Here is a 27,904-nt window from a genome sequence, read left to right on the forward strand (position 1 = left end):
TAAAAATGTAGAAAAATTATTTCATATAGCAAGAGCTTTGCCCACAGCCTACCTGTTTATGTCTACAATAGCAGTACCATCCTATACTGCAATGCTTTTATTTGAGAGAACAGTCTTATTTTCCCAGGAATCTGCATCTAAATGTTAAATCATGTGCTTCTTAGAAACAAATGTGTAAACTGCTTCCTACCCACAAAATGTCTGCAGCAGCCAACCTCCAACAGCTGCTGGGCACAGCTCCTCATGGAACCAGCTTTCAAGTCAGGTGGTGGTGGTGTTTACACAACCTGCAGCTCCTGCACTTTTCTCTGTTGGTGAAGAATATGTACTCTGGATAATGATCTCACAAATAAACTGCATTTGCTATTTCTCCATCTTCTTAATTTGTCATTTGTGACAGAATTAATCCTGCAAAACTCTTTCTTCTCACAAAACACCACCAAGAATATTACCAATTACATGTCCATCCAAGGAAACATCCAAGTGGATGATCTGACAATATGGTATTTTCAGTATTCTGGAGAAAGGAATTTCTACCTGAGCTAAAAATTAATATGGAAGTCAAAACAATCTGCAGTAGAAAAGGCACATTCAATTTTATGATTGCAGCTTATTTAGTAATTCTTACAGAAGAAGCATGATGAGAGCCAAAATCATCTATTGCTTTTGTTTTTGGGGGTCAGAATAAGACACCTCATTTTCTACAGGGAAATGTCAATAGAAATAATAAATCTAAGTAAATTCTTCATAAGCAGAAATATTCTCAGATCCGAAAAGGAGAGAAAAAAGTCAAACAAAAACACACATCTCTAGCGCAGACCTAAAATTTTGTTTCCTTCAAGAACCTTTAAAGCAAAGCAGTGGCCTGTAAAATTCTAATGCTCACAAAATTGTAAGACAAGAGTAAAACAGTAAAATGAAGCTTCCCTGTCCTAAAGTGGGACTGGTCCTTAAAAAGCAATCACACAAGGAGACAGTTAGCAGTCAGAATTAAAGCAAACTGTGTAAAATACTGTACGGTGACAGACACAGGTTAATCCTTATTAAAACAATTATGATTACAAAAGACTGGAATTGAGGATAGAGGTACTGACTCCCTACATGATTGTAGGATTTCAGTTAGACTAGTGCTTTCTATTTTTTTTTCTCATTAAGCAATTCACTATGTATCTTTATTATTTGAGGGAAAAAAAAAAACAAAAACAAAAACAAACAAACAAACAAAAAAACATCTCACAACTTATCATTTCTTTCCTCTTCACCTTGTTCTAATAGAACTTCATCATTGTTAGGAATGAAGCGTTCAATTATCTTGTCTTTATTTACTCTTCTACTTTCTCTCTGTAAACAACTGGACATTCCCCAAAGCAGTACCAATTTGATCCACTACAGGGCAGTTAACTCACCTACTGCAGCTCTAATGTGCTCTGCATGCCTGAAGTACTCATGTAGAATGGAGCCCCTTACCTCTATTAATGCAATCTTTCCTCCTCTACCTGAGAAAGGTCACCCACTATCAAACAGCTTTTCAAAATCCAGAATAAAATTATTTATTTCTGATGAACGTTGAAAGCACAGGCAGCATCTAAGCACATCAGAAAGGCCCTCGTGCCAGTGCAGCTTAATTTCTCTGCTGTTCTCATCTTCCTCTAAGCTTAACACAATACAAGCAAAAATGGGAATGAGAAACTGTCCATTTTGTATTACCAGTAAGCAAGGCAGTCCAGTGTAAGTGTCCAATTTAAGTCCAGTGTAATCATTCAGTAGAATAAACCAAATATCCTTGTAATTGACAATTATTATAAGATCAATATCTCTTGCTTTGTTTGAATAAACATTTCAGCTTTGCTCTGGTATTTAGGGAACAGTAAGAGACACTTATCCAGAGACATAATTCCACCCCACTGACATCCTTTCAAATATCACTATAATACCAACCGTCAATAAAGAAGGAACACAAACAAATAACACAGATAATCTTAAAGTCTCAAAGCATCTGATGCATTGCCCTCAGACTATAGGCCTCCAATGCTAGCTGATATTAACATCACCATTGTCTAGATACAAAACATCGATACTAATGTATCGATGTAATTTCACCTTTAATTTTACTGAATGACCATTGTTTGTAGTTAGCATGCAATGCTTCACTACCCTCCTTTGTCTCAAACTATTTATTTCATTTGTGAAGTTCATGAGAGATTTTGCTAGGCTCACGAATACATATATCACTGCTCCTGGTAAACTAAAAAGTAAAGGGATTATATTTCAGTGAAGTTGAGATAATCACTATAGATTTTAACCTGGTATCAATAATATCGATGTATGTAATACTAATTGCAAACATGCTTGAATATACCCACCTGATTAAAAGATTGGCATCTCCAATGGGCATGTACCAGGTTTTAAATATAAGTAAATAAATGAAATTACACCTGTAATGAGAAACCTGCTTCCTCAGTACCTTCCTCTTGTGTTTTTAAGCTTTGTGACTTGGTATTTTCAAAAATACATCTTTCAGGATCCAAACCAAATGCCTCTGGGCAGCCAATTACTCCTTGGAATAATAACATATAATTATATACATACAATGTATAATACATAATTATATATAATTATATAACAATTCTCCTCCCTTGTTACATTCTGTTCCTGCTTTCCAGGGCTCCTCCCTGCAGTTGTATGTTTCTTTTTTACAGCCAAATACTATATCAAATCCCTACCAATCAGACTAAGAACTGGTTTTCAGCAATTTAGAACCATTACAAATCACCTAGTTTGTTATCCTCAATTTTACACAAATCTTTACTGTCAACAACTCCACATTGTATTTCACCACTAGACCATCAAAGTCAATGTATAGATTTCACACAGCAAACAAAATCTGACCAAAATATGAATTTTATGACACCCCAACTAGAATCTAGTACTGATCCATCCAGTTTAATTCCTAGGTATATTAGCTTTTTCCATGATTTTTATCTAATTTCTTTGCACCATTTTAGTTACTAATTCCTGTAGCTCATAGGTTAGCAATAAATCATATATATATATATATATATTTTTTTTTTTTTTCCCAAAAAATTTCAATTTTATATTTTAATATTTACAGCAAAGTTACTATTATATACTTGGGAAGAACAATAAAAATAAAATAATTCAGTCAAATTGTATTTATTGATTTTTGAAAGCTACGGTGTCAGCCCATTATAACACTGCAAGCAAACATCATGGACTGGTTTCCACAGTCAGTTTTTAAAACCATTCATTCATGCATTTAGAGTGCAGGTATAGCAGTACTGTGGGCCTACTTCGAGACAGAGTGCGACAGCTGCCGTAGTACACAGTGAACTGGACTGTCTCATAGAATTAAAAGGGGCATTGTGAAATTACAGGCATATGCTTGGGGGAAAGAGCTCATGGTTCTTTCTGAGGCTATTGTCATGTTCATAGACTAGTTATTACTGAACAGATTGAACATATCATTTGAGTCCCCACAAGAGAAAGCTTTTCCCTAGAAAAGGCAGAAACTGAAAGTGTTGAAATCACTCAAATTTTGGAAAAAACAAACAAAAAAAAGAGTACAAACCCATATACCGCTGATAAAATTTTCACTTCCAGCTACCTCTCTTGCTTTTAACTTTGAACCAGTCATGAACCAATCATCCCCACATATTTGCCATGGTCTACAGAAAGAGGATGATATTGCACTGGTAAGTGAGAGGGAGGCTGTATTATCAAACAAAGGACAAAGAACTATCCTGCTCATTGGATTTGAATTGCTTGGTTTTGTTTTGTTTTTGTTTGTTTGTTTTGGTTTGGTTTTGTTCCTAGAAGATTCACTTGGTTTTATTAAGCAAATTAGGTCATTTATTAGGTAGAATATACTTTTATTTAATGTTTGAAGTATATGGATTATTTAACAATTAGTGATTTAGCACTCATTCACTCTTCCAAGCTACTTTGCTAGGCATTTATGTATGCCAAACAGAATATATCATAAATGAATAATTGAATCATTTATAGGTTTATGGATGAGACAGGTTTACAACTAAAGTTGTTTTTTTTTTCTCCCTCTTTTTTTTTTTTTTATTTTAATAAGGGAAATAGTATGTGTGGTAAACAAAAAACACTTTGAAGTACAGAGTAAATGAGACACTATGTCAGACAAAAAAAGTACAATAAGAACACAAACTATGGGTATGCAAATAAGAATCACAGAATCAACAGAAGGTTGGAGGAGACCTCTAAAATCATCTAATCCAACCTTTAACCTAGCATTAGGAAAATTGTTCACTTAAAATGACTCCCAAAATTCTTAAGATTAGCAACAATTTTTTTTTATTACAAACCATATTTAGCCAAAAAAGCAGTATCCACAAATCATTGAGACATTTTGTAAAGCATCCTATACATAGGCATGAAGAACAAACCCCCAGTGAGACAAAGCTACAAAACTTCGCCCTTCACCTGAGCCCTGTACATTCACCAAGCATCAGTGAAGCTTCCCCACCCCAATTAACAGGCAGATCTAGTGCAGTTTAATAAATCTTTAATCTTAATTTAATAAATCTTTAATCCTTTAATAAATCACCTGTTTGTGTTGTGGCTACAAACCACATAACCACATCTGAACAATTATTCCATCTGAACACTGAAGGACAACAAAAATTTAGAGGATAGTTTTTAGGCCTCATTCACAGCATACAGATACCAAATGACAGATTAGCACCAAGTGACTTTAGGTAAGACTACTACAGAGGGAAAAAATAAATACATAAATACCTATGGTTTTATATATAAAATGCTACAATGGAAAGAACATCCTTCTGAAGTGCTTTAAGATAGGTCTGACTTGAACAAAATATGAACAGTTTATTCTGCACATTTCACCCTAAACATTGTTCTTTTTCCTACTCAACCTGATCAGCACATAGGCATCTGTGGAGAAAGCTTGATTTATTTATTTTTTTTTTTTCTCCTGACACCATACCTAAGCCATTAAACCTTTTTAAAAAATAAATTAGTAATAAAACTACCTTCTATCACATTTTAGATGTTGTGCCTGGACTCGGCACTTTTCTCTTGTATTGTGTTAGGCTCATAACTTCAATTCTCTGTCTTGTATCTGGTTTATTTTAAATACCAAATGCATTTGCAACTTTCAAGCTGTTGAAGAATTCAGCCATTTTCTGCTTCCTTTAGTATTTAGCGATGGTACTTAATGCTACCTTTTAATTTTTGTTTGCAGCAATATTACTTTGAAAATGGGAATCCGTGTTCTCCTTTAGCATTTTCAGAACTGTATCTACATTTCAGAGAAATTCAACCTAAGCTAGGGGTTTATCGACATATAAGGATAGCATGCAGGTTTTTTTTAGTTTTTCTTTAACAGAGTCAAACCTACTGACTGCAATTAGCAGGCACCTAAGTTAACTCCAGCTATCCTACTGAAATTCAGTTTCCCCAGGACTACACGCACTTCTGTGCCAAAATTAAGGTGTTCAGTTATGACCCTTCTGTTTCTTATCACAGAATCTTGGAACAGCTTGTGTTGGAAGGGCCCTTAAAAATCACCCAGTTCCACCTCCTTCCCTCTCCCCCCCCTGCCATAGGGAGTGACATCACCCACTAGATCAGGTTGACCAAGGCCCCATCCAGCCTGGCCTTGAACATCTCCAGGGAAGGGGCATCCACAGCTTCTCTGAGAAACTTATTCCAGTGGTTCACTACCACAGCAAAGAATGTATTTCTGAATTTCTTTCTTATCTTCATTTCAGAGGAACATTAACGTCATTTGAAACAGAAGTGACAAAAAAAAAAAAAAAAGGCAATCTTCTGACATACTAGCAGCATCATACTGTCAACAAGAACTGAAAACCTAATAAGCTATAGAAAACATAATACATCAGAAATATAAAGACCACTTTTGTATGCATTGAATATTCAGGTGGTCCTCTCCTGTTTTTAACCTAATACCTTTAAAATTTCTCAGTAACTAGATTTCTGGGGAAAAAACACAAATCCATACACCGGAAAAAAATCATAAAAATGTTTACTCCTAAAAAAAAAAAAAAAAAGCCATCAATATTTTGCCACATGGGGCTTTTAATAAATAAAATGTGGTAATTTAAGACAATCTCCAGTAATTTTAACAGGGTCCCTTCTCTCTTTTTCCATTTTAATGCATGTTTTGTTGTTGTGTTTTTTTTTCTCTTCATTTTAAATTTTAAGATCCATGTTTTTCTACAATTGGTTATTGGCATTTGTGATTGAAGTTATTAGATTTGGAAAATACATGACTGTGACTGGCCAAACAGACAGATGATTCTGTATGCAATGCTGTTATCATACAACAAATGACTCTCAAAGAGTATCATAAGACTTCAACTGATTCTCAGAGTTTATTTACATTTCTTATTTCCATGTATTCCTGCAGACGACAAGCAACACTTAACATTTTGCATAACTAGATTTGCATTTTACCATGTAGCAGTGGAAGTTGAATCAATGCCATATATATATCAATGACATATAATAAATATATATATTTATTTATGACATATAAAAATATATATGAAAGATTTCTTCCATATTGTGTACTTTTATAATTTACACAACATGCTCACCATTGCTTTTAAAGTACCACACTTGTAACTTGACAGGATATTCCTGAGACTTTCTTTTTTTCCAAATAGAAGTTATGACTAGCTCACATTTTAGGTAGATGAAGAGTCAGATCAAAAATATCAGTCATACCTGAATATATATATATATATATATATATATACACATACTAATAAATATATAATTGACAGGAAAAGAAATGCTTATCTAAGACATGTTGGATCTGTTCTGGAGCCATTCCATATATTAAAGGTTCTTTTTAAAGTTGATTTTTTAAGCATTGTGATGCTTAATAAATAAATAAAATAAAATAAAATAAACAACAACAACAACAACAAAAAACAGTCTCTTTCTACAAGCCTTTTTTTTTTTTCCTCCCCCAACAAAATCTCTGAAAATAACTTCCGTGCTTTACTTAAAAGTCTCTTATACATAAGCAATAGGACAACACTTGCTGATTTTCAGTAAATTAAATTCATAGCAATGACCATTATGTCAGGATGACATTTACTTGATTAAATGTACAGGTGCTTTGAGCTGAATGAAAACACTGGCACAAACCCTCAAGATGGAAGCACTGCTTGCATAGCAGGTTCAGCACAGACTCAGAGGCACAGCAGTGAGTCTGACGGGGACCATGTCCACTTGCACACATTGTTATTTACTTATCAGCCTAGGCATGGAGTAATGTCCATCCAGCCAGAGCCCTTTGGCCCGATATAGATGGCTTTTTACAAACCCAGCCATTTTGATAGGCGTTAGAGGAGGGAATTCCCAGGAACAAAAGAAATACTTTGTAAGATTCACATTTATAAAGCAGGAATTTCACAACTCAGATCAAATTTGTTCCCCTATGTAAAATCTGGTATTTTACAGAAGACTTCCCACTGAGCATCTTTTTAAAATATTTTTCACATTATGGTGTTTGATACCAAATAATGGCACAGAGGAGATGACAGTATGAATCAACTACCTGGACAGAACACATTTGAATTTTCTTAGTGTACAAGGATAGTAAGAGGTCATACCACCCCCTCCATGAGACATAGTACTTATGGGAAAGATAATAGCTGAACAGAAAAGTCTTAGCATGGATGTGGACTTCAAGTCAGCACTGTTTGCAATATAGGGACAGTATATATAGGGACAATGCTATACAATGAACCAGTTACGCTTCTATGGGCAAGCAAGTTTCTTCAGTGAGAAATAGGGAAAGGCACATGAAAATGATCTCTACCATGTCCTGAACAGGTGAGAATTTTTTATATTGGTTTATATAGAACAGCAGTCTTCTCAAACTCCTTCATTTCACAATGCATATTCTCGAGTATCTGATTAAATGTTGCACAGATAGAAATATCTATAAATATTCTCCTGTTTTTTCTTGTTTGTTTGGTCACAACATTTCAGTATTTCACTTAAAATTTTGTTTTCAGATATTTCAAACATTGACCAGAATTCATCACTAATGCTGTGTGTTACATATGCTCATTTAACCTAGAACTAGAAGTAGTGACTCTGCAAATCATCTCTTATAGGTAGTAAATCTAATTTTTATCAGCAGACTACAGCTTTAGCAAGTAATGCCAGCAATTAATAACTTCATTTTTAAGGTTAAATATCTTCCCCAATGTTCCTCCAAGCTGACAAATGAGAAGACTAATCACATGAACATCAGTACTGCATTAAGGAAGCGGGCTCTCAGAAGTTCTGTGGAGTATGCTTATATTGTAACCCACATTTTACACAGATACAAACATTGAGATAGCAATTAACTTGCTCAAATCTGCTCTATTTTTCTGAACTTCCAACATTCGGCAATCTCTAGACTACAACACTGAAAGCATGTGTTTGTGCCACAGTGGGTCTGTCTCAGTTGTCATTTACCCCAATAAAGCCATTTTCTAGTCAATTGGTTTGTTTAATCATTGCAGCAGTCCCTTAACAAGGCCCTAATAACTTCATTCTTTTTGAAATAGCAGTATGGCTCCTAAATTCAGAATACCAACACCTCAAATCACAGGGCAAATGAGGTACACAAAGTCTTTGACATTGTATCTGTGTTTGGGAACAAAAGCCAGGTACTGGGTGCAAGTCTACTGTTCCCTACAGTAGAAGAAACAAGTTCCTTGTCCTTCAGTCATTTCTCCACTCACACTTGTGGCCATCTATATCAGGAATTTTGGCACTTAGCAAAAGTAGTTCGCAAAACTATTAATCTCTCTTACAAAGCATCACTCCTCTCTGACCCAAAGGCTTATTGTGTCTCAATTTGCACAAATCCCATTTGAAGAGAAACCCTGCACTTCCTTTGATTGCAACTGCAATGCAGGATCTTTCCTAAACACATGAAGAGCAAAATAAGGCAGGAAGTCCAAAACCCATTGTCCTTGTATTTGCAAATGATGATCGGGAACCCAGGAGTAATGCTTTCAACAAAGCATTTCAACAAATCAACAAAGAAATGAAATTTTAAGGAATTATCTTTATTAGTTGTGCCTTAATTATTATTTTTCATGTCTTTTACAAACTGTAAGAATTAATAAACATATGAGTAAGAAAGAAAACCAAAACGATGTGTAAGTATTTACTTCGTCACATACAAATCATATTTTATTTCTAGTAATTCAAAAAATGCTTGCAGTGAAACCTAAATATCTTGAAACCTTGTGTTAAGCTTTGGCTAGTTTACAGGCTCTGAAAAGTCTGTGAATCTTTCGAATGCATAAGGAATGACATAGTTAGTCACATAAAAGAGGCACTGCAAGTTTCACATGTCAGTAGGAATGAAGATGAAAATTCAGTGCTCCTGGCTGTGATTTGCTTGAAGATTTCAGGCAAAGCTTGGCACAGGTGTGCTTAAAAGGAGAAAGCATCGATCCAAATTCTGCCTCTTAGCAACAAGATATAATCTTAGTACTTGATTTAAAAGACAGGTGATGAATCACAAGTCTTCATAAACAAGGAGATGGCAATACACTCTCTTTACATGGTGTAAATGTCATGAGAGGAGGAGATGGAAAGCAAACTATCACATAGCTAAGCTGCTACCATCTGCACAATTACTATATGTTCTAAGCAGCAAGGGAGTAGGAGGGAAAAGCATCATCAGTTATGACTATGCAGTCATTAGCCAAGATCCCAATCTTCATTAGAAAAATGAATTAAAACTCACCATTTACTGTAGATGTCACAGTGGCTCCAAAAACAATACAAACAATGGCCCACCGGAATTGGGTAAAAACCATGCATTTTGAAGTGGTTGTTAGTAAGCAGAAGTGATAAAGAAGAAGATAAAGTGATTAATGCTATTAATTTAAGGCAACATCTTCCTCCCCCCCAGTTCAAGCAATTTTTACTATAAGGAGGAAGAGAAAATAGAGCACATCACAAATTTTAGAAGAAAATAACGGCTTGGGATAAGCAAGGTCTGTAACTGAATGAAAAACTGACCACAAAACTACTAGAAGCTTTCAAAAAGGTTTAGAGAACATATAGACTTTACATTAGGAAATTGCAGAACAGAAAGCCCGGATGAGCACAGGGAGATGAAGCAAAGAGTGTTAAGAGAAGCCAGAAGGGGAGAGAATCATGCATTTTTGAAGCAGATACAAGAGAGGAAAGCTTTGTCAGTGTTAAGAATACATTTGATCAGCCACAGATCTAAACTTCCCTACTCAGTTTATTTTCATTGGAATTCAGTATTGAAAACACAGTAAAAGTAATGCCCTGATATCATGCAGGGAAGGAAGGGAAGGAAGCCCCTTCCCACCTTTCTTTGGTAACATAGACCCTTTTTGCCAATACCACTGAGTTTTTGTTTGTTTGTTTGTTTGTTTTTAATTGGAATGGAAACTCTCCCATGGTTTTAGCTATGAAATGGCTTCTGAAAGACCTTTTCATTTAATTATTTATTTTGCAGATAGAGCCAATAATGCAGAGTTGACATCCTACTCTCTCTTAATGGATATCGCATTTTCAGGATGGAGTACAAAAGATATTTGTCACACCAAGTCTAAGCTATCAACTTCTACTAAAAAACACTTTGGATATTGTATTTTCCATTGCCAGTAAGAACTGCTGAACAACAAACTACTGCAATGAATAAAACTTTTTGGTTATTCATTCCTGTCAAGGCTAATTATTACAAATGATCCTCACTTCCTGAACTTTTCTCTCAACTGAAATGGAGTTAAGAAATCTGGAAGTATCAGGACACCTTTCTTTTTGCCTTATTTCTATGCACATTTGTGTTTTTCCTGCTATGGGAAGAAGATTTACATTTGCTACATTTCCACCCCATTTTGCAGACTTCAGAAATTCAAGAATATATTGATATTCTGAGATATTCACACAGGCACAACAAAGTTTCTAGGTTTATCGTCTTGTCCATCAGTAACATATCTAGCATAAGACAAAATGCAATATACAAAATACATTACTTAATGTAACAAAACTAACAGCTATTTTTGTTATTTATTGCATGGACAAATGTATCAACAACAACAAAAACAAAGCAAAACAAAAACACGGAAAATAAATCTAAGTGAGAAAGATTGCTTTAGCAATGCTTTCTTTTCTTTCATAAGGTTAAGTCAATCATCTTTCCCATCTTGAAGCTACATAGTTCAGGCATCTCATATACTAGTCATGTATTTCCTAATTGCATTTTATTGATCTAATATCTATTCCGTCATCTGAATAAATTTCTAATAAGATTCTGTAATAGCTATAATGAATAGTGAAGGTACCACTAAATATTTACTTTCATTCTTGACATTAAACAAATATAACTCTCCATGCCCTTTTCCTTGTGCTCAATTCTGCAGGGGTAGTATTCCCTCTGCTAACATTCTTCAGTCTTACCATTATTTCTATGACCAGGACACAGCATATTTCCCTAGTAATCCCATAAATCGCATATATAGATTGCATTGAAATTAAAGCTGTTCTGAAATAAAATGAACAGATTAGGCTTAAGGAAACTTAAATGAGGTGAAGCAGACAAGACCTGATAAGACAGATGGAATTAGAGTCTATATACTTCAATATATTCAAAATAACTTCAGTACTTATAGAAACAAAATACTAACACAAAGGGGGAAAAAAATATACTATACCACCACAATAACCCATTCTGAGTCTTCCCTGTAGGTAATGTTTTTGGACAGTTTTGGAAATAATTCATATCAGGTGTTTAATGTAATAGAAGAAAAGGTACTGTAGCATTTAAGCCCCTTATCAGCTTTGGGTCCATGCAGCTAAATCAAAGGAGTTGATAGCAAGTCTGACTTAAACAACCAACTACAGCTGCTGTTGATATATGTGAAAGTGACCTCAAATGCATCTCTACAGAACTACCTGAGCAGAGGGTAGACTTCCTCTTAATCCTTGTACACACAAAGATCATCCCTTCCAGAACTGTAACTTGTACTCATCCCTCCTCAGATTTTTTTTTTAAAAATAACAATAATTTTAATAAATAATTTTAATAATAATTTTTAATAAAATAATAAATTAAAAAAAAAGATATTTTAGCATCTTTGAAACATCAAACTCATCAAACTCCTGCTGTAGATATCCTATGGCAATGAATCCTGCAGAGTAGGTATCTGGCAAGGACCTGAGGGCCAGGCTGAAGTTTTATGCATTTGTAATGTTTAAAAAAGACATATATAAATGCAAATAAAGAACATCTTCCTGAATGCTAGCATCAAATATTTTATCAATATTCTCCAGTCTTAATAACATGCAAATGATTCTTCTGAAATCTTATCTTCTCTATGAAATCAAAATATCTTCTTGCATCAGAAGCTGAACACTGGCTCTGAAAAGGAATTAATCTTAGAATCATAGAATCATAGAATATCCTGAGTTGGAATCTCTTCTTTCAACAGGAAATAAACTCCTTGGTTTGGGTTGGGCAGAGAGGGGTTGTGGTTGTTTGTTTGTTTTAAATGTGTAGTAATGCCCCTACAGAGGCACAATTCCTTTTCAAATAAATAATTCAGCACCAGAATTTATTCTGTTGAACGCATACCAAAGTTATGTGAAAACAAATAATGGCACAACTGTCTTATAGCTACTCCACTACCTCTTTAAAAGACCAAAAGCAAAAAATGCAATTATGAAATAAAATTCTAGTGTGTACTATTAAAAAAAAAAAAAAAAAAAAAAAAAAAAAGAGGGATGAACTTCTGAAGTTTCAGTATCTGCCTTCTTGCCTTTGTCCTTTGCACCAATTGCCATCTCTGCTTTTTGCATACTGAACCAGATGGAGTAGATACAAGCTATCTTCTAGAGAGATGGGAAGATGAACAAACAGATGATCTCTCACTGAAAGATGGAGCTTATCATCAACCTGTATAAATTATTTACATCCTCAAGTGACCACACAAAAATGTTCTGTAGTCATCTAACTTTAGGAGACTTTTCTCTTTTCAAGTACTTTTTGTTGCCAGAAATTTGTGATACTTATCTACATTGTGATAAACCTTATGTTCATGGTGAATTAGTATTATGTTGCTCTCCCACATAAGCAGGGGCATTTAGAACTCTGGAGTACTTCTTTCTGTGCACAGTATCAGCTACATTGCTTGTTAAGATGAATGGTTATTATTCATTTAAAAATAAGATATTTTAGAAAAAAATGAACCATGCAAAAATAAATTATTATAAGCAATGGTACCTGTCACACAGGCCCACTGAACCACATGGTTCTTCTTAATTGACACTCAGACCCACAAATAGGAAGGAAATCAATATTATGACTTAAGTTGAACTGAGTAAGGACTTGGAGAAGACCCCATCATTTATCACTTTAGTCCCAAAGTCCCTTATATATCTGTATAAACTTGCACTTCATTACAACAGAGTTTAAAACACTTAAAACTTACTTTGCAACAGGCACTTACTACATTCTTACACTCTTCTTCTTCAGAAAAAAAAAAAAAAAAAAAGAGAGAAAACCAAACCAAAACAACAACAAAAAAAACAGTTAAATACCTTAATAGTTTGCATACAAACTAAGAGCATTTGACCAAAACCAAAGGCAAATGGCTGTCATTCCCTGTGATTTTGCACTGAGCATGTTTTTTGTTAAATTTTGCTAGTTAAGAGTTCTAAGAAAATCCATTAGATGGAAGCCTGCAAAACAATTGCTAGAACACTTTGATCCTAACCATATTGCGTCAGTTTCAGTTAACACAAGTGAAACAGATCACAAAGCGTTTCCCCAGCAGCTATACATCCCTAGCTCTTTTCCATTCTGATACTGAAGAGGAAAGTGACATAACATTTTTCAATATATGCTGAATACATTTTCTATCAACACTTTAAATAGGCAATGCACTTGCATGCAACACCTTCTACAGTAAAACCTAGTCTAGCAGTGGTTGTTGCCTTCCTCTACATTTTCTAAATAGAAAAAAATGTTAGCTTTATAATTCTCAGTGGCTTCACAACCCTTCAAAGGGCTGTGAAAAAAGTAGGAGGTTTTTTTGCATAAATCTGGAAATACTTTAAAAGATTGTATACCTTTATATACCTTTCACTTTTCAATATAAATTGTTGGAAGAAATATTTTTAAGCACCAGTTTTAAAATACATCTCCAGGAGAGAAAGCCTTGTCAGTATAATCTATAGCTTTTATTTATTGCAATTAAAAAATAAGAAGAAGAAGAAAAAGAATTTCAGTGTGTTTTTAAGAAGGACACGTTGTATCACATAAAAATGGAGAAAAATGCAATGATCTCAATTCAGAGATCAGCTGGGAGGATAACACACTGGCAAATCAACCCCATGAAATGCTAAATCTGGATTTACAGTTCACATGTAAGAAGAATTTAGAGACATGAGCACTTGTTCTTTTCTGGTATTCTCCCAGAACTGAGAGTGTCCACAGACTACAAGCCATGGCATATTGATTATGGTCCCCTGAAACATCATCTGCTATACAGACAGCAATTTCCAAGGAACCAGTCTCTAGGTCATGCCACTACAGTAAAAGGTCCTTTTTGTTCTGACACTCCAATCACGCCTGAATGCTGAAAGAACCCAGTTCTTTTCTTGTAGTCTTCCTCTGGCCCTGAGACATATTTCCCATCTGCTCATACAGATGGTACGCTCATGTGAATTTAGGAGAATGTTTTTCCGAACTTTGTTTTCTCTCTCCTTAAATTACATGGTTCTAGACTTGTAGAAGTAGAATGTGTTCGAGGGATGCCAACTCAGAAGAAAAATGTGTACACGTACACACATAAACACAGACTTGTTTTCTTAAATGTGATTTAGCACAGAAACTACTCACTAAATTGCTACAGCAAATGCCTGCATTGCAGCTAAACAGCCAACATTACAACCAGGGATAAGCATGGCTTAAAAACATTCTTCTGCACATGTTTACATGTATCCCTTGAGTCTGAAGAACTTATCTGGAAATACCACAAGAACAGAATTTCTTGTAACATCCCAGTTTCTCTCCTTCTAAGCAGGATTAAATATTCTTCCAGGAAAGGCTTTCCTCTAGTCCTCTGCACACTGAGAGTCAAATAAAATTTACATATATGGAGGAAAAAAAAAAAAAAAAAAAGTCCTGAACCATCTAGACTTTTTAATTAAAAAGTATTATGTAGATTTTAGGAGTTTAGGTGATTACTATTTCTCAAAAACATATTTACCATTTTGAAAATCGCTAACAAAGCAAGATAAAACAGCAGGTTAACGAGTTAACTGTTCTCTTCACAGGACGTGCATTGAAAAAATAAATGAAAACATTAAAAAAAAAATCACTAAAACTAGATACTTTGCTAGAATGAAAAATAATACCAAGCAAAAATAAAAAACACGAGGAAAAAACTCCATTCATTTAAGAAGTAGTTTCAAACAATGCCTTATAACAATGCTCATAACAGTGTATAGATAGTTTTTCTTTTACAATCACAACTAAAGCATTACTACTTGTGACTACAGGAGGAATAATATGTATAATCAATTCTAAACATAGACTTATAACATTTATTTTTCTTAGACATGCAAGGCCGTACAACTTCATTCTGAACGCTCTCTCATCCTGCCCCAACTTACAATGTCCATCTCAGAATTCATCAGATTTTTGATTAAAAAGACATGCAAATATTCATACATATATACATATGCTGTACATATACAGCAAATATACACATCATATATTTAAGCATGTGTACAGAAACATTATACACAGATTTAGCACCCATCTCATTATCTGAGTCTTGATCAGAGTATCCTGCAATAAGATTTTATGTATACCTTCCCTAAATGAAAATTTCCGTTGTCACAATCAGAGAGTACCAGCAAAAGTGATATAAAACATATCACAGAAAGAAAATCAGACAGATTTGTGTTGCTGTAATTCTAAATTATGCTAATATTTAAATTTCAATTCAAGATTAAGTGTTTGATGCCTCTTTTTTGTTTTTGGAATACATCTATTCAATGTCTTTGGAGCAACTTAAACTATTACACAGTTCTTTAGCTGATGGAGATTTTCTTGCTAATAGAGAGTAAATGCCACAGTTTATCTGTTAGGGTATAAAACTCAGAATTTCTTTCACTTCATTGCAATATAGTTATCTTGGATAATAGAGCTTTTAATGGAGGATATTCCTGTGACTTAAAGCTTTTTCCTTATTAAGCTTAATTGAGTTAATTATTCACATACTAATGATTTAACAGCTACTCCATATAAAATAGAAGCAAGAGACCCTCTTGAGCACTTATGCTATACTTAAAATCTAATAAAGGAACTAAAATAAAAAGATACCTTTGTTGCACAAGGGGAAATGGGCTAAAGTTGCGCCAGGGGAGGTTTAGGTTGGATATAAGGAAAAACTTTACAGAAAGGGTTTTTAGGCATTGGAATGGGCTGCCTAGGGAAGTGGTTGAGTCACCATCCCTGGAGGTCTTTAAAAGACATTTAGATGTAGAGCTTAGTGATGTGGTTTAGTGGAGGACTTGTTAGTGTTAGGTCAGAGGTTGGACTCAGTGATCTTGGAGATCTCTTCCAACCTAGATGATTCTTTGATTCTTTCAGATGTGGAGGTATTTAAAATCCAACTACCCTCTCTCCTGCTGTGGATGGAAGTGTTCTGAAATGATATCATCCCAAATCCTACAGCAAAATGCATCTTTAATCTATCAGTCCTTAATTGAAAAAAGATACTTATGACATTCAGTGATCTCCTCTTTATTCCAAAAATTGCATCTTTCCTAAAATTGGCTCATTTTGTGAATGTGTTGCTATGTAGGAAGAATGGAACAGTGTGATTCTAAGGACAATGGAACAGATTTGTATCTATAAAACAGCTATCATCCCTATGTGCATATCAAGTCTGGCATTTTATAATTCTTCATAATAATGCTTGGCACTTACATACTGTTTTATGGGATCAAAATACTTTACAAACTAACTAATTCATCTTCACAACACCCCTGTGAGAAGGTAGGTTTTACTATTCCAATTTAATAAATGGAGAAACTGAGGCAGAGGAGTTGTATGATTTGATTCATGTCACAAAGGGAGCCTAGGTCTTCAGTTTGTAGACTAGAAATAACAGCAGCAGTAGTTCTGTGGCAAATTCCTTGGGACCTTCAACTGAACTATTTGCATGAGTAAGAAAAACAGAATATGGCCCACATCTTGAGCCAGAGTTGATGCCTTGTTTAGTTAAAGCTACAGTTAATTCCCTTAAGGAATGTGCTGGGATTCCAGAAACCCAACTTCCTTTCCTCATGTTTGATCTAATTGACTGTGCAAAGCAAGAGATGGTAACTTGTCTTGCCCTGGGATTTCCAGATAATGAGATTGGGGGAATGCTGCTGCTTCTCTGCTCACACCCTTGGATGCTGTAGAAATTGTTAATTCATATGCTTTGTACACAAAATTCTACATAACTGTGCAGAATTCTTCCTAGGCAATTCAAATTTTCAGTCTACATAATAGCTATATGACTTCAATTTGAGACAGTTTCTATTACATTTGCATTTATTTCTGCCTGTTTTCAAATGGCTCCTACTCTGAATGGCTGCATGCAAGATTTAAGGGTTCTTATAAATGTGTATGTATATTTTAACAGTTTGAACACAGAAATCCAGTTCACTCCTTGTGCAGACAGAGAATTAATTTTTAGCAAGTGTTGGCAACTGAAAGTTCAGTAATTGCTACTATGAACATGCACAGTAGCACAAAAAATTACCCAGGTATCATAATAGAAACACTTGTTCACAGTATTGCGATTCTCAAGTTCAAACAAGTCTTACTCAAATTACCTTTCTCTTACTCTTTGCAATGCTTGTATTGTCCTATTATGGCATTTAGTGTTATATGTTTACATGACATAAAAAAGAATGACAACAAGTGGCATCCAAAGCTAAAAAAAAACACTTATGTTTTAACTACGTGTGACAACAGTATGGTACCATTTCATTTCTTACTTTAAGAAAAAATTTGGAAACTTTGCATTCCAGAAAATATTTTTGATCTGATTCTGTATCTCATTGTATGACATATCTTTCCACTGGGCCAAAATCCCTAGGACAGAGACAGTAGAAGGACCTAATATCTCCTCAGAATGACATTTAATAAAATGGAAATAATGAACAGGTAAGCCACTACATGCATTTTATCCACATAAGTATCGGGAATAAATTCAGAGCTTTTCCCCCTCAAACTCATATTACACTTTCAGTGGTGATTTGATATCTCTTACATGACATTTTTAACACCCCTTCTGAAGATATGCAGGATGTTTATAAAATTATAAAAACGGCAACACTATTGAGATGTTTTTTAAAGAGGAAGCTGGCACTTTCAAAGACATAATTTTAATTCCAGCTAGCACAGAAGATTTTATGATCCCAGAACAAAAAAATGGAAATTTAACTCCAAATTATTCAGGTTTTATTAAGAAATAAGCCCTATCAGTAGGAAAAAATAGAAAAAAAAAATAGCAAAATAAGAATCAGATGATTTACTGAAGGATGTCTGGTGTCAACAATTCACCTCTCAAATACTACATTCCCCTGAAAACTAAAGGCACTTAGAAAGGGGATTGCTTTTCACACTATCAGACCTCACGCAGCACTTGCAGGGCAAGCAGGCGATCAGGCCCAGTCAGCATGCGTTTATGAAAGGCAGATCCTGCTTGACGAACCTGATCTCCTTCTATGACAAAGTGACGCGCTGGGTGGATGAGGGAAAGGCTGTGGATGTGGTCTACCTTGACTTCAGCAAGGCTTTTGACACCGTCTCCCACAGCATTCTCCTCAAGAAACTGGCTGCTCTTGGCTTGGACTGGCGCACGTTTCGTTGGGTTCGTAACTGGCTGGATAGCCGGGCCCAAAGAGTCATGGTGAATGGAGCCAAGTCCAGTTGGAGGCCAGTCACTAGTGGCGTTCCCCAGGGCTCGGTGCTGGGGCCAGTCCTCTTTAATATCTTCATCAATGATCTGCATGAGGGCATTGAGTGCACCCTCAATAAATTTGCAGATGACACCAAGCTGTGCGCGTGTTTCGATCTGCTTGAGGGTAGGAAAGCTCTGCAGGAGGATCTGAATAGGCTGCACTGATGGGCTGAGGTCAACTGCATGAAGTTTAACAAGGCCAAGTGCCTGGTTCTCCACCTGGGGTGCAACAACCGCAAGCAGAGCTACAGACTGGGAGAGGAGTGGTTGGAAAGCTGCCAGGCAGAGAAGGACCTGGGAATGATGGTGGATAGTCGGCTGAATATGAGCCAGCAGTGTGCTCAGGTGGCCAAGAAGGCCAACGGCATCCTGGCTTGTATCAGGAACAGTGTGACCAGCAGGGCTAGGGAGGTGATCGTCCCCCTGTACTCGGCTCTGGTGAGGCCGCACCTCAAGTACTGTGTTCAGTTTTGGGCCCCTCACTACAAGAAGGACATGGAGGTGCTTGAGCGGGTCCAGAGAAGGGCGATGAAGCTGGTGAGGGGTCTGGAGAACAAGTCCTACGAGGAGCGGCTGAGGGAGCTGGGCTTGTTCAGCCTGGAGAAAAGGAGGCTCAGGGGTGACCTTATTGCTCTCTACAGGTACCTTAAAGGAGGCTGTAGCGAGGTGGGGGTTGGTCTGTTCTCCCACGTGCCTGGTGACAGTGGGAATGGGCTTAAGTTGCACCAGGGGAGTTTTAGGTTGGATGTTAGGAAGAACTTCTTTACTGAAAGGGTTGTTAGACATCGGAACAGGCTGCCCAGGGAAGTGGTGGAGTCACCATCCCTGGAAGTCTTCAAAAGACGTTTAGATGTAGAGCTTAGGGATATGGTTTAGTGGGGACTGTTAGCGTTAGGTCAGAGGTTGGACTCGATGATCTTGAGGTCTCTTCCAACCTAGAAATTCTGTGATAAGAAGCTCCACATGAGATGTTAAATTGCTGAAAAAATCTATTACACAATGAAAATTGCCCAAGGCTGTTTTAGTACCTCGTAGTGCAGGGGATTCTATTTTACTTGCAACAGTGCAATTTTCCTTGCACCCAGAACAACAAAGTAGATAACAGAAGACATAGCTGAGAAGATACGAAATCCAAGCATCCATGACTACATTGAATCATTGAATTCACATGAGTCAATGTTGGTAGAAACAAACAAACAAGAAAAAACAACAACAAAACAACAATAAAAAGGCAGACAAAGCAAGATCCTCATCTCCATTTAAGAGAGATTAGGAGGTTATATCTGTTGAATTTGTTAGGAAATATTGGTTGGGCTAGAAACATAGCCAACAACACATTAGATAAAACTTGACAACGAAAACTTGACAATGAAAACTAGGCTTTCAAATCGGACAAGTCTTTCATGTTTGACAGAACTATACCTTCCTACTTCATTTTGTCTTTTGGCTAAAAAGGATGGAAATGTTGCCATCTCCCAGGATGTGGTCCCCAGCAAAAGTTCTGGGTATATTTTGTTTTAAAACAAAAAAAACAAAACCACCAACAATAAAATCCACAAGTTTCAGTCACAAAAAGCATAAAACTAGTCCCCTGAGGAAATGGGACATTCTTTGTTATGCAGTCATCAGTCCTCAGTGACTATACACTATCCCAGTGTTCACTTGTGAGGACTGTTAGAAGTACAGAAGGGTAAAAATCTCTATAGATATCCTGGTGAAAAACCATGAGAAACACTGTTGTGTTCAGCCACTTCAACTATATTTAATCCTGCTATTCTAGTATTTATTTCGTCTGACACACATCACTCATATGCTTACATCCAGCAAAGAGACAAATTGCAGGAGGACCACCCCAAGAAACAGTTACACAAGTAGAAGCTCCAAATTGGCTAACAGAAGTGCCTTGTCCCCCTTACCAAAACATGCATTCTAACCTTGGGAAAAAAATAAAATAAAACCATAACTAAAAATTCCAATACTTCTACAGGCTGAAGAAAATCAGAGAACTGTTTCTTCGTGTCGTGGTTTAGCACATCATGCAGCTAAACACCACACAGCTGTTTGTTCATCTTCCTCCCACCGCTCCCCAAAAAAGGTAAGTGAGAAAATTGGGGGGTGGAGGGTGGAAGGAAAGAGGCAAAAGCTCATGGCTTTAGCTAAAGACAGTTAAATAGGACAGAAAAGGAAGGAATAACAATAGTAATAAAAAATAATATACAAAGCAAGTGATGTACAATGCAATTGCTCACCACCTACTGACCAATGCCCAACCAGACCACAAGAATCTACCCCCTTCGTGCCAGCCATGCCCTCCCCTCTTGCCCCCCCGCCTCCACCCAATTTTACTGTCCTGCAAGATGTGCCATGGTATGGGATGGGTATGGAATGTCCCTGTGGCCACCCCGAGCCAGCTGTCCTGGTCCTGTCCCCTCTCAGCTCCTGGAGCACCCCTGGTCTCCTCACTGGCAGGGCAGCATGAGCTACAACATCCTCGGCTCTGTGGGACACTGGTCTGCAACAGCTAAAACATCAGTGTGTTATCAGCATTATTCTACTCCTAAATCCAAAACACAGCACCATACCAACTAGTAGAAAGAAATTAACTCCATCCCAGCTGAAACCAGAATACTTCAAAACATGTCAGAATTATCTGTCTGCATTTTGGAATAGATTTGATGTCAAAAGTCAGAAGAAAACTATATATATTCACTTAAGAAATAAATTTTATGTGCCACAGCAACTATTTCTGCTATGTGTATTATATAAATCAGCTATTTTCGCACACAGAAATTTAATTAAAGCCATATCTTTTCATGAGTTCTGGCTGCATATGTTGTTCCAGATTTTTTCAACCTACAGTCAACTGATTATTTTTCTAGATTTGAATCTTTGTTCTCAAAATCCACATTTCTACACATGTTGTCAAAGCACTTATATCCTAATGAAAGCCTTCTTGTCTACTAATAATCATTTTCCCTGTAATGACTTAATTTCAGCCTATATCTTGCAATTTTCTACCATTTTTGTGATTTGAGTGTATCATCTCCTGAATGTTCTATCCTTCACATATCTGGCAAAGAAATTTTCTTTTCAGATGGAATATGGAATAAAGTCATTTTTAAATTGCAAAAAAAAAGAAAGTTCAGTCATTTTTTAAAATACCATCCTAAAACTTGCATGGGGAAAAACAAATATCTTTCCTTTATTTCTCCAAAACATAAAGAGCTGGCAGCTATCCCTCAGAAATAAAAATCTTTCTGAAACTGAAAGTAACCAGTACATCACATTATCTGTAAAAAAGCTGGTCACAGTTCAGTCATGCCCTAAACTAAAGCCCTACAGGAGCAACACTGCAGGCTATGAGAACATTGTAACTACCGTATAGATGTCTACATTCACTGTTAGCCATTTCTCATTCTCTCTCTCCACTCAGGGACAGCATAAGCCAGTTGCTTACAAAACAGTCTCCTATATCTTCCTGAAATTTACCTTCACAGTGTTAAATCTAATCAGATCTGACATTCATACCATGTATGGGTTCCGCTAGGAAAAAAATGAAGAACAATGTTAAGAGATCACCACTTGCAATATCCAAAATAGAAATTAAATTATAGGAGCATAAAAGAATGTGACAGCTAAATGTCTTCATTTTAAAGACCATTCATTGAAGACCATTTTTGTAATATGACACTCACAATGCATTTAATTATGGCAATCAAGGTAAATGAACTTGAATTCATAGAAACGCATGTATACATGTGTATATGAATTTATACATACATATTCATGTATGAAGAGGCAAGAAAGCAAAAAATTAATGTTGATATTTAAAAGAATCTTAATTTTGTTGTATACATCTCAAAGTAAGAATATGCCATCGCAAGTATAAGCTAAAACAAATTATTAATAACAGTAATTTCAGAACAGTAGTAGCGTGCAGGTATTTTTGTGTGTGTGTTGGGGGGGTATTTAAGGTAAGTGAAAACTAATGTTAAGCCAAAATTAATATATCACTATGATTGACACTTTAATCACGTAACCTTGAATTCATTTTAGATAAAATAGCTATTTAATATGATTTAAAGCTCTACAACAAACCTTAACATTAGAATCATAACATTTATTGCCACATGCCCAAGTAAAGGCAAAAGCAGAATATAGGCAAATGCATAATGGTGTTTTTTATTTTTATTATTATTTTTTTTAATCAGCATGTATGCTTACTCCATCCATCCCCTGTGTTTGACCTCCAAAAACTTTCTGAAACCTACTCTAATGAGTAGGTTTCAGGAGGCAAGGATTTTTTTCCTCCTGCAAGGAGCAGGAGGAAGGATATTTTACATTTCACTACAAAGATTTGTCCATAATCTTTGATCATAAATAATTAGGGAATATAAGAACAATTTTTGAGTGTAATTACCCAACTATCATAGAATTATACTGATAATCAGGTTTGCCTCTTGCCTTTGGCAATGCTTTTATTGGAAATGAGCTGCATCCCAGGAATGACAGAGATAGAAACCTTACAGAATCGACAAGAAAAAGATAAAGCTAGAAACACACATATATATATTAAAAAAAAAAAAAAAAAAAGTAATACAGCCTATGCAACAAATTCCCAGCAAGCATTGTGATGCTATAATACAAACATATGTATACACACATGCAGTCAAGATTTATTTAAAACAAACTTTCTTTTCCATGAAACCGAGACCAAAGAAATATTTTAATTGACAGTCACTACATATTTTGCCTTTAAATATTTTCATTTTTTTTCTAACCAGAACATGTCACAAAAGTTAGGAAAAAAAAATATATATGTATATATTTTTTTTATTTCAAGCATAGAGTTATGTTTCCTCCAAAACTCAGGAAAAGAGAGAGTGTGTGTATGCGTGTGTTATCTTGCAAGAAAGAATAAATGCAATGTTATTTTGTAAGAATATGAAAGGTATATATTTTTAAAAAATTGTGAAAATTAGATTTGTCAAAAAGGAAAAAAAAAAAAAGTAAAACTAAGCTCTTTGTTTCCACTTTTTTTTTTTTTTTTTAACCACATATATCATGTTTCTTTTGGGAAACAAAAAAATATAAAAAAACATTTTTCACAATTTTTTAAACATTTCTAGTGAAAAAAACTTGCCACGTGTTTCTTCTACAGAACAATCTTTTTTGAGTTTCACTTCATGTTTACCAATATTATCAAATAGAGAAATATCAGTTAAGTAGTCAGAATGAAAAATAACTTGTCAGAAATAGCAATGAAAGAGTCAGAAATAGTTATTAAATCTGATATTTATTTAATAAATTGTTTCAGTCATGAATTGAAAATCATACTCAATGCTTTTATTACTCTCATTCTGTCGATACAAATGTGTTAGGTAGTTACTTCATACTTTATTGTTTCTGTCAATAGAACTTTTCAACATTTTAAGGTGCCAAGTATCCATCATTTCATTGAACAATAACAAAAACTCAACCTGCTCCCAGCTTTTCAAATCAAAGTGAATTCCATTTAGTTACAAATAACAAAACATTTCTCTACAGTTCATAAAAATACTTAGTCTGTGCTGCAGATCTAGGAATGAAATACATTGTTTCAAGTTTCCTTTATTAAATAAATAAATGGACTTAATTTGTATAATTTTAAATTAAATTCTCTATCTCATCTCAAGTTTTATACAAATTTGTATGCTGGTGCTCTAAAAAAATAATTAAAAAAAATCTAATTACTTATATACTATTCATCTGTGGTCATAACCAAGAAGCCATACTTTTGATGGCTAATAAATCCCACTAGTCAATTCTGTTTATTTTTAGTTAATTGTATTTGTTTTTGTAGGTTTAACAGCCCTTTATTTTTTAGGTAGAAGACAAACAAACAAGCAAACAAAAAAACAATAAACAAAAATATGTCAAACATAATGAGAAGCACTGCCTCTTATCTTCGGGGTAGAGAAAGCTAAGGAGCCAGGAAAAGCCCAGATCAGTCCTACTAAGGTGATGATATTGGTTTTAGGTTCTACAGTGAAAGATGATATCAGCGTGTCACACATTAGGAGAGTGCATCAAAACCATGAAGTGCATTGCTAAATGAACATTTGCACACTTTTTTTATCCCTCTTTTCTGAAGGTGAATCACCATCTGGCACAAACTGCAAGAGTCCAAGGATCAACCACACAGGAGGTATTTGATGCCAGACTCCAGCATAGTGGTGAGAGCACTGATCTGATATCAATCTCTTGATCTCAAGGAAAATGGTTTCTAACTAAGCGATAAAAACCTACTATTCTGAGAAACGTATTTCCTGGCTAAACTTTACTACCCTTTCCTACCTGAGGAAACTTTCAGATCAGGGCATCAATATTGAAGTCAAATGCCAAAAGCATTAAACCTCAAGTCCCAGAAGAACTTAGGACTTAGTTTTAGACATTTAAGTTCCAATTTAGGTAGCTATCTAAACAAGAGGCTCTAAGGAGAATTATACTTAAATATAAGAAGATTAGTTACATTTTCTTAGTGATCTCATTGATCTAAGGTAAGGATTCCAGAAACACCTGAACGGTTAAAGTGCAGTAAGAAAAGCAAAGGCGTCTAGCATTTTCAAGACTAGTGATTTCTAACAGATGATCTTAATTAGATATGAACTTCATGATATGTATTTGTTAAAATGACAGAACTAAATACACAAGACTGTGCTGCTCTCCTTTACATCTGAGTAGAAAATAACCAAGTTAAAAATGCATCCTCCTTGTCCTCAGTTATAGGCAGACAGTGGAAAAATCTTACTGAAAATGAAAGATATACAGTAATAAAAGTTTTAAGAATTAGTATTCCCCAAAATTAATATTTTGAATTTTCCTCAATATGAAAATATCAGACATTCTAAATTAAAGTTTTCTTTTTTTTTTTTTTTTTTTAAAGCCACTCAGTGCTTTTTATCTTGTTATCTACTCACTCCATATTAAGTTAGTCATCTCTTGCAGTAATGTATTTAAATTACCTCTCATGGGAACTGCTTTTTCTATGAATACTACCAAACAGACATTTTCCTCACTTGGACATCTGCTCAAGTTCTTCTGCTGATTTGTTCAGTCATTAAGAACTTGTTTATTTAACCACCACTTTCCATGTAGTCATACACTAACAACATTAGGTTGAAGGACATTTCAGGTCAAATGTCATCAGAAAACTGATTTTCATGAGAGCAACATACACACCAACTGAATGCTCAAAAATATTTATAAAACATACCATTTAGTTATACAATCAGTCCTGTTACATAATTTTTCCTTTTTCCCCCTCTAATTATCACTTGGTATTTCTTATTTCAATTCCATTGTGGAAGCAGTTCTAAAAACAGCTTTTAATCCAGAATGTGTATTTACAATAGTATTTATATCCTTATCTGTACCTAAGTATCTTTGAAGTGTACTAAGAATGGAAGCTCATCTCAAAACTTTATCACAAAAACCTTAATCCATTCTTAAAACACTTAAATTGAAACTGTTTGTGCAATATCAGCAGTTTTATAGAACATAGCAATACAAAAAATAGCATTTGAAAAAGGCAAAGAAAATCTATTAATTTGAAGCTGTAATTAAAAGACTAAAACTATAAGAGTCAGAAATGGTTTGTACTGACCTTAGTCCGTAAAGAACTGTCCCATCTGGATGCAAACGGATCATTCTGTTCTTCACAGTGACACCATGTACAAATGACTTCTTGTCATTCAGAAAATAGGTATCGGGAACCCATAGCTGATCAGCTACTCTATTGTCCAGAGTAAGGTTTAGAGGTATTACATTATACGACAGCCTCTTATCTCTCCAGGCTTGCTGAAAGTACATTGTCAAGGTATAGTCCTGTAATTATAAAAACAACAGAAAATTTGTTTTTATTGAAATAACATACATATACTAAAGGTGCAAATATACATTTACACATTGTGACTTTTCTTGAAGATAAACATTTCAGTTAGAATTTCTGTAAGTAATTTTATTTATTTTTACAGTACCAAAGAGCTTGTGCATGCTTAATGAGAGAAATAAGAATATAGAAGTATAATTGATATTTGGTGAATGACTTCTGAGTTCTTGTTTCAATATTAAAAAAAAAAAAAAGGAAAATATAAGGAAAATATTTTTAAATGGTTAGCAACCAGCAATATCTGTAGCACTTTACAAGCCTGCAAGTTCTAAAAAATAGGAACATTCACAGATCTGAATTTCGTCTCACTGTCTTCACTGAATTCAGTAAAGCAAGAACTCTGGATCTGCCCTTGTATCTCAAAAATTGCAGCTACCCATTCAAATACTTCTCTAAATTAAAATCTCTTCGAAGTCTGTTAACTTTCCCCTGGGCACTGAAATCAATGGGAAGTCTCCAAGGTTTCTGTGCTACAGAGTGTTATGCTTATGCTTAATTTTACAGATGAAGTAATTCTGGTTACTTCAACGGGACGATTCAGAGAGCACAATTAAGCATCTGGTTAAATATTTGCAGTATTAGGAGACTGCCAGCTTTCCTTGTCTCAGTGAAGGCCACTAATGAACAGTACTTGGGAGATATTTTTATGTTTTAGTGGACAAAATAATTACAAAAATTACTAAGACCTGTTAAACAGACATAGAACATTCATTATATATTAGCCTATATTAAAACCAAAACAAAACAAACACAAAACATTAAAAAATACAAAAAGGGGCTGCATATCTGATCACAGATCCTAGGGTCAAGGGCTGAAAAGCAATACTGAAGGAACACCAAAGAAAAACTATTCTAAACCCACTCTTTTTTACTTTGTTTTACAAAATCATAATCAGACCTCACACTATTT

General features: G+C 35.1%; 1 protein-coding gene across 1 annotated transcript in view; it reads right to left on the reverse strand.

Moving 5' to 3' along the window:
* GABRB2 (gamma-aminobutyric acid type A receptor subunit beta2) overlaps positions 1-27,904 on the reverse strand; it is a 162,029-nt gene that overhangs the window by 73,827 nt on the left and 60,298 nt on the right. The window contains exon 5 of the mRNA XM_082771871.1: positions 26,710-26,930. Coding sequence (XP_082627997.1) covers positions 26,710-26,930 — 221 coding nt within the window. The remainder of the gene's footprint in view (positions 1-26,709; positions 26,931-27,904) is intronic.

Source organism: Aythya marila (assembly GCF_965140915.1).
Source record: "Aythya marila genome assembly, chromosome: 14".
Taxonomy (NCBI): Eukaryota; Metazoa; Chordata; class Aves; order Anseriformes; family Anatidae; genus Aythya; species Aythya marila.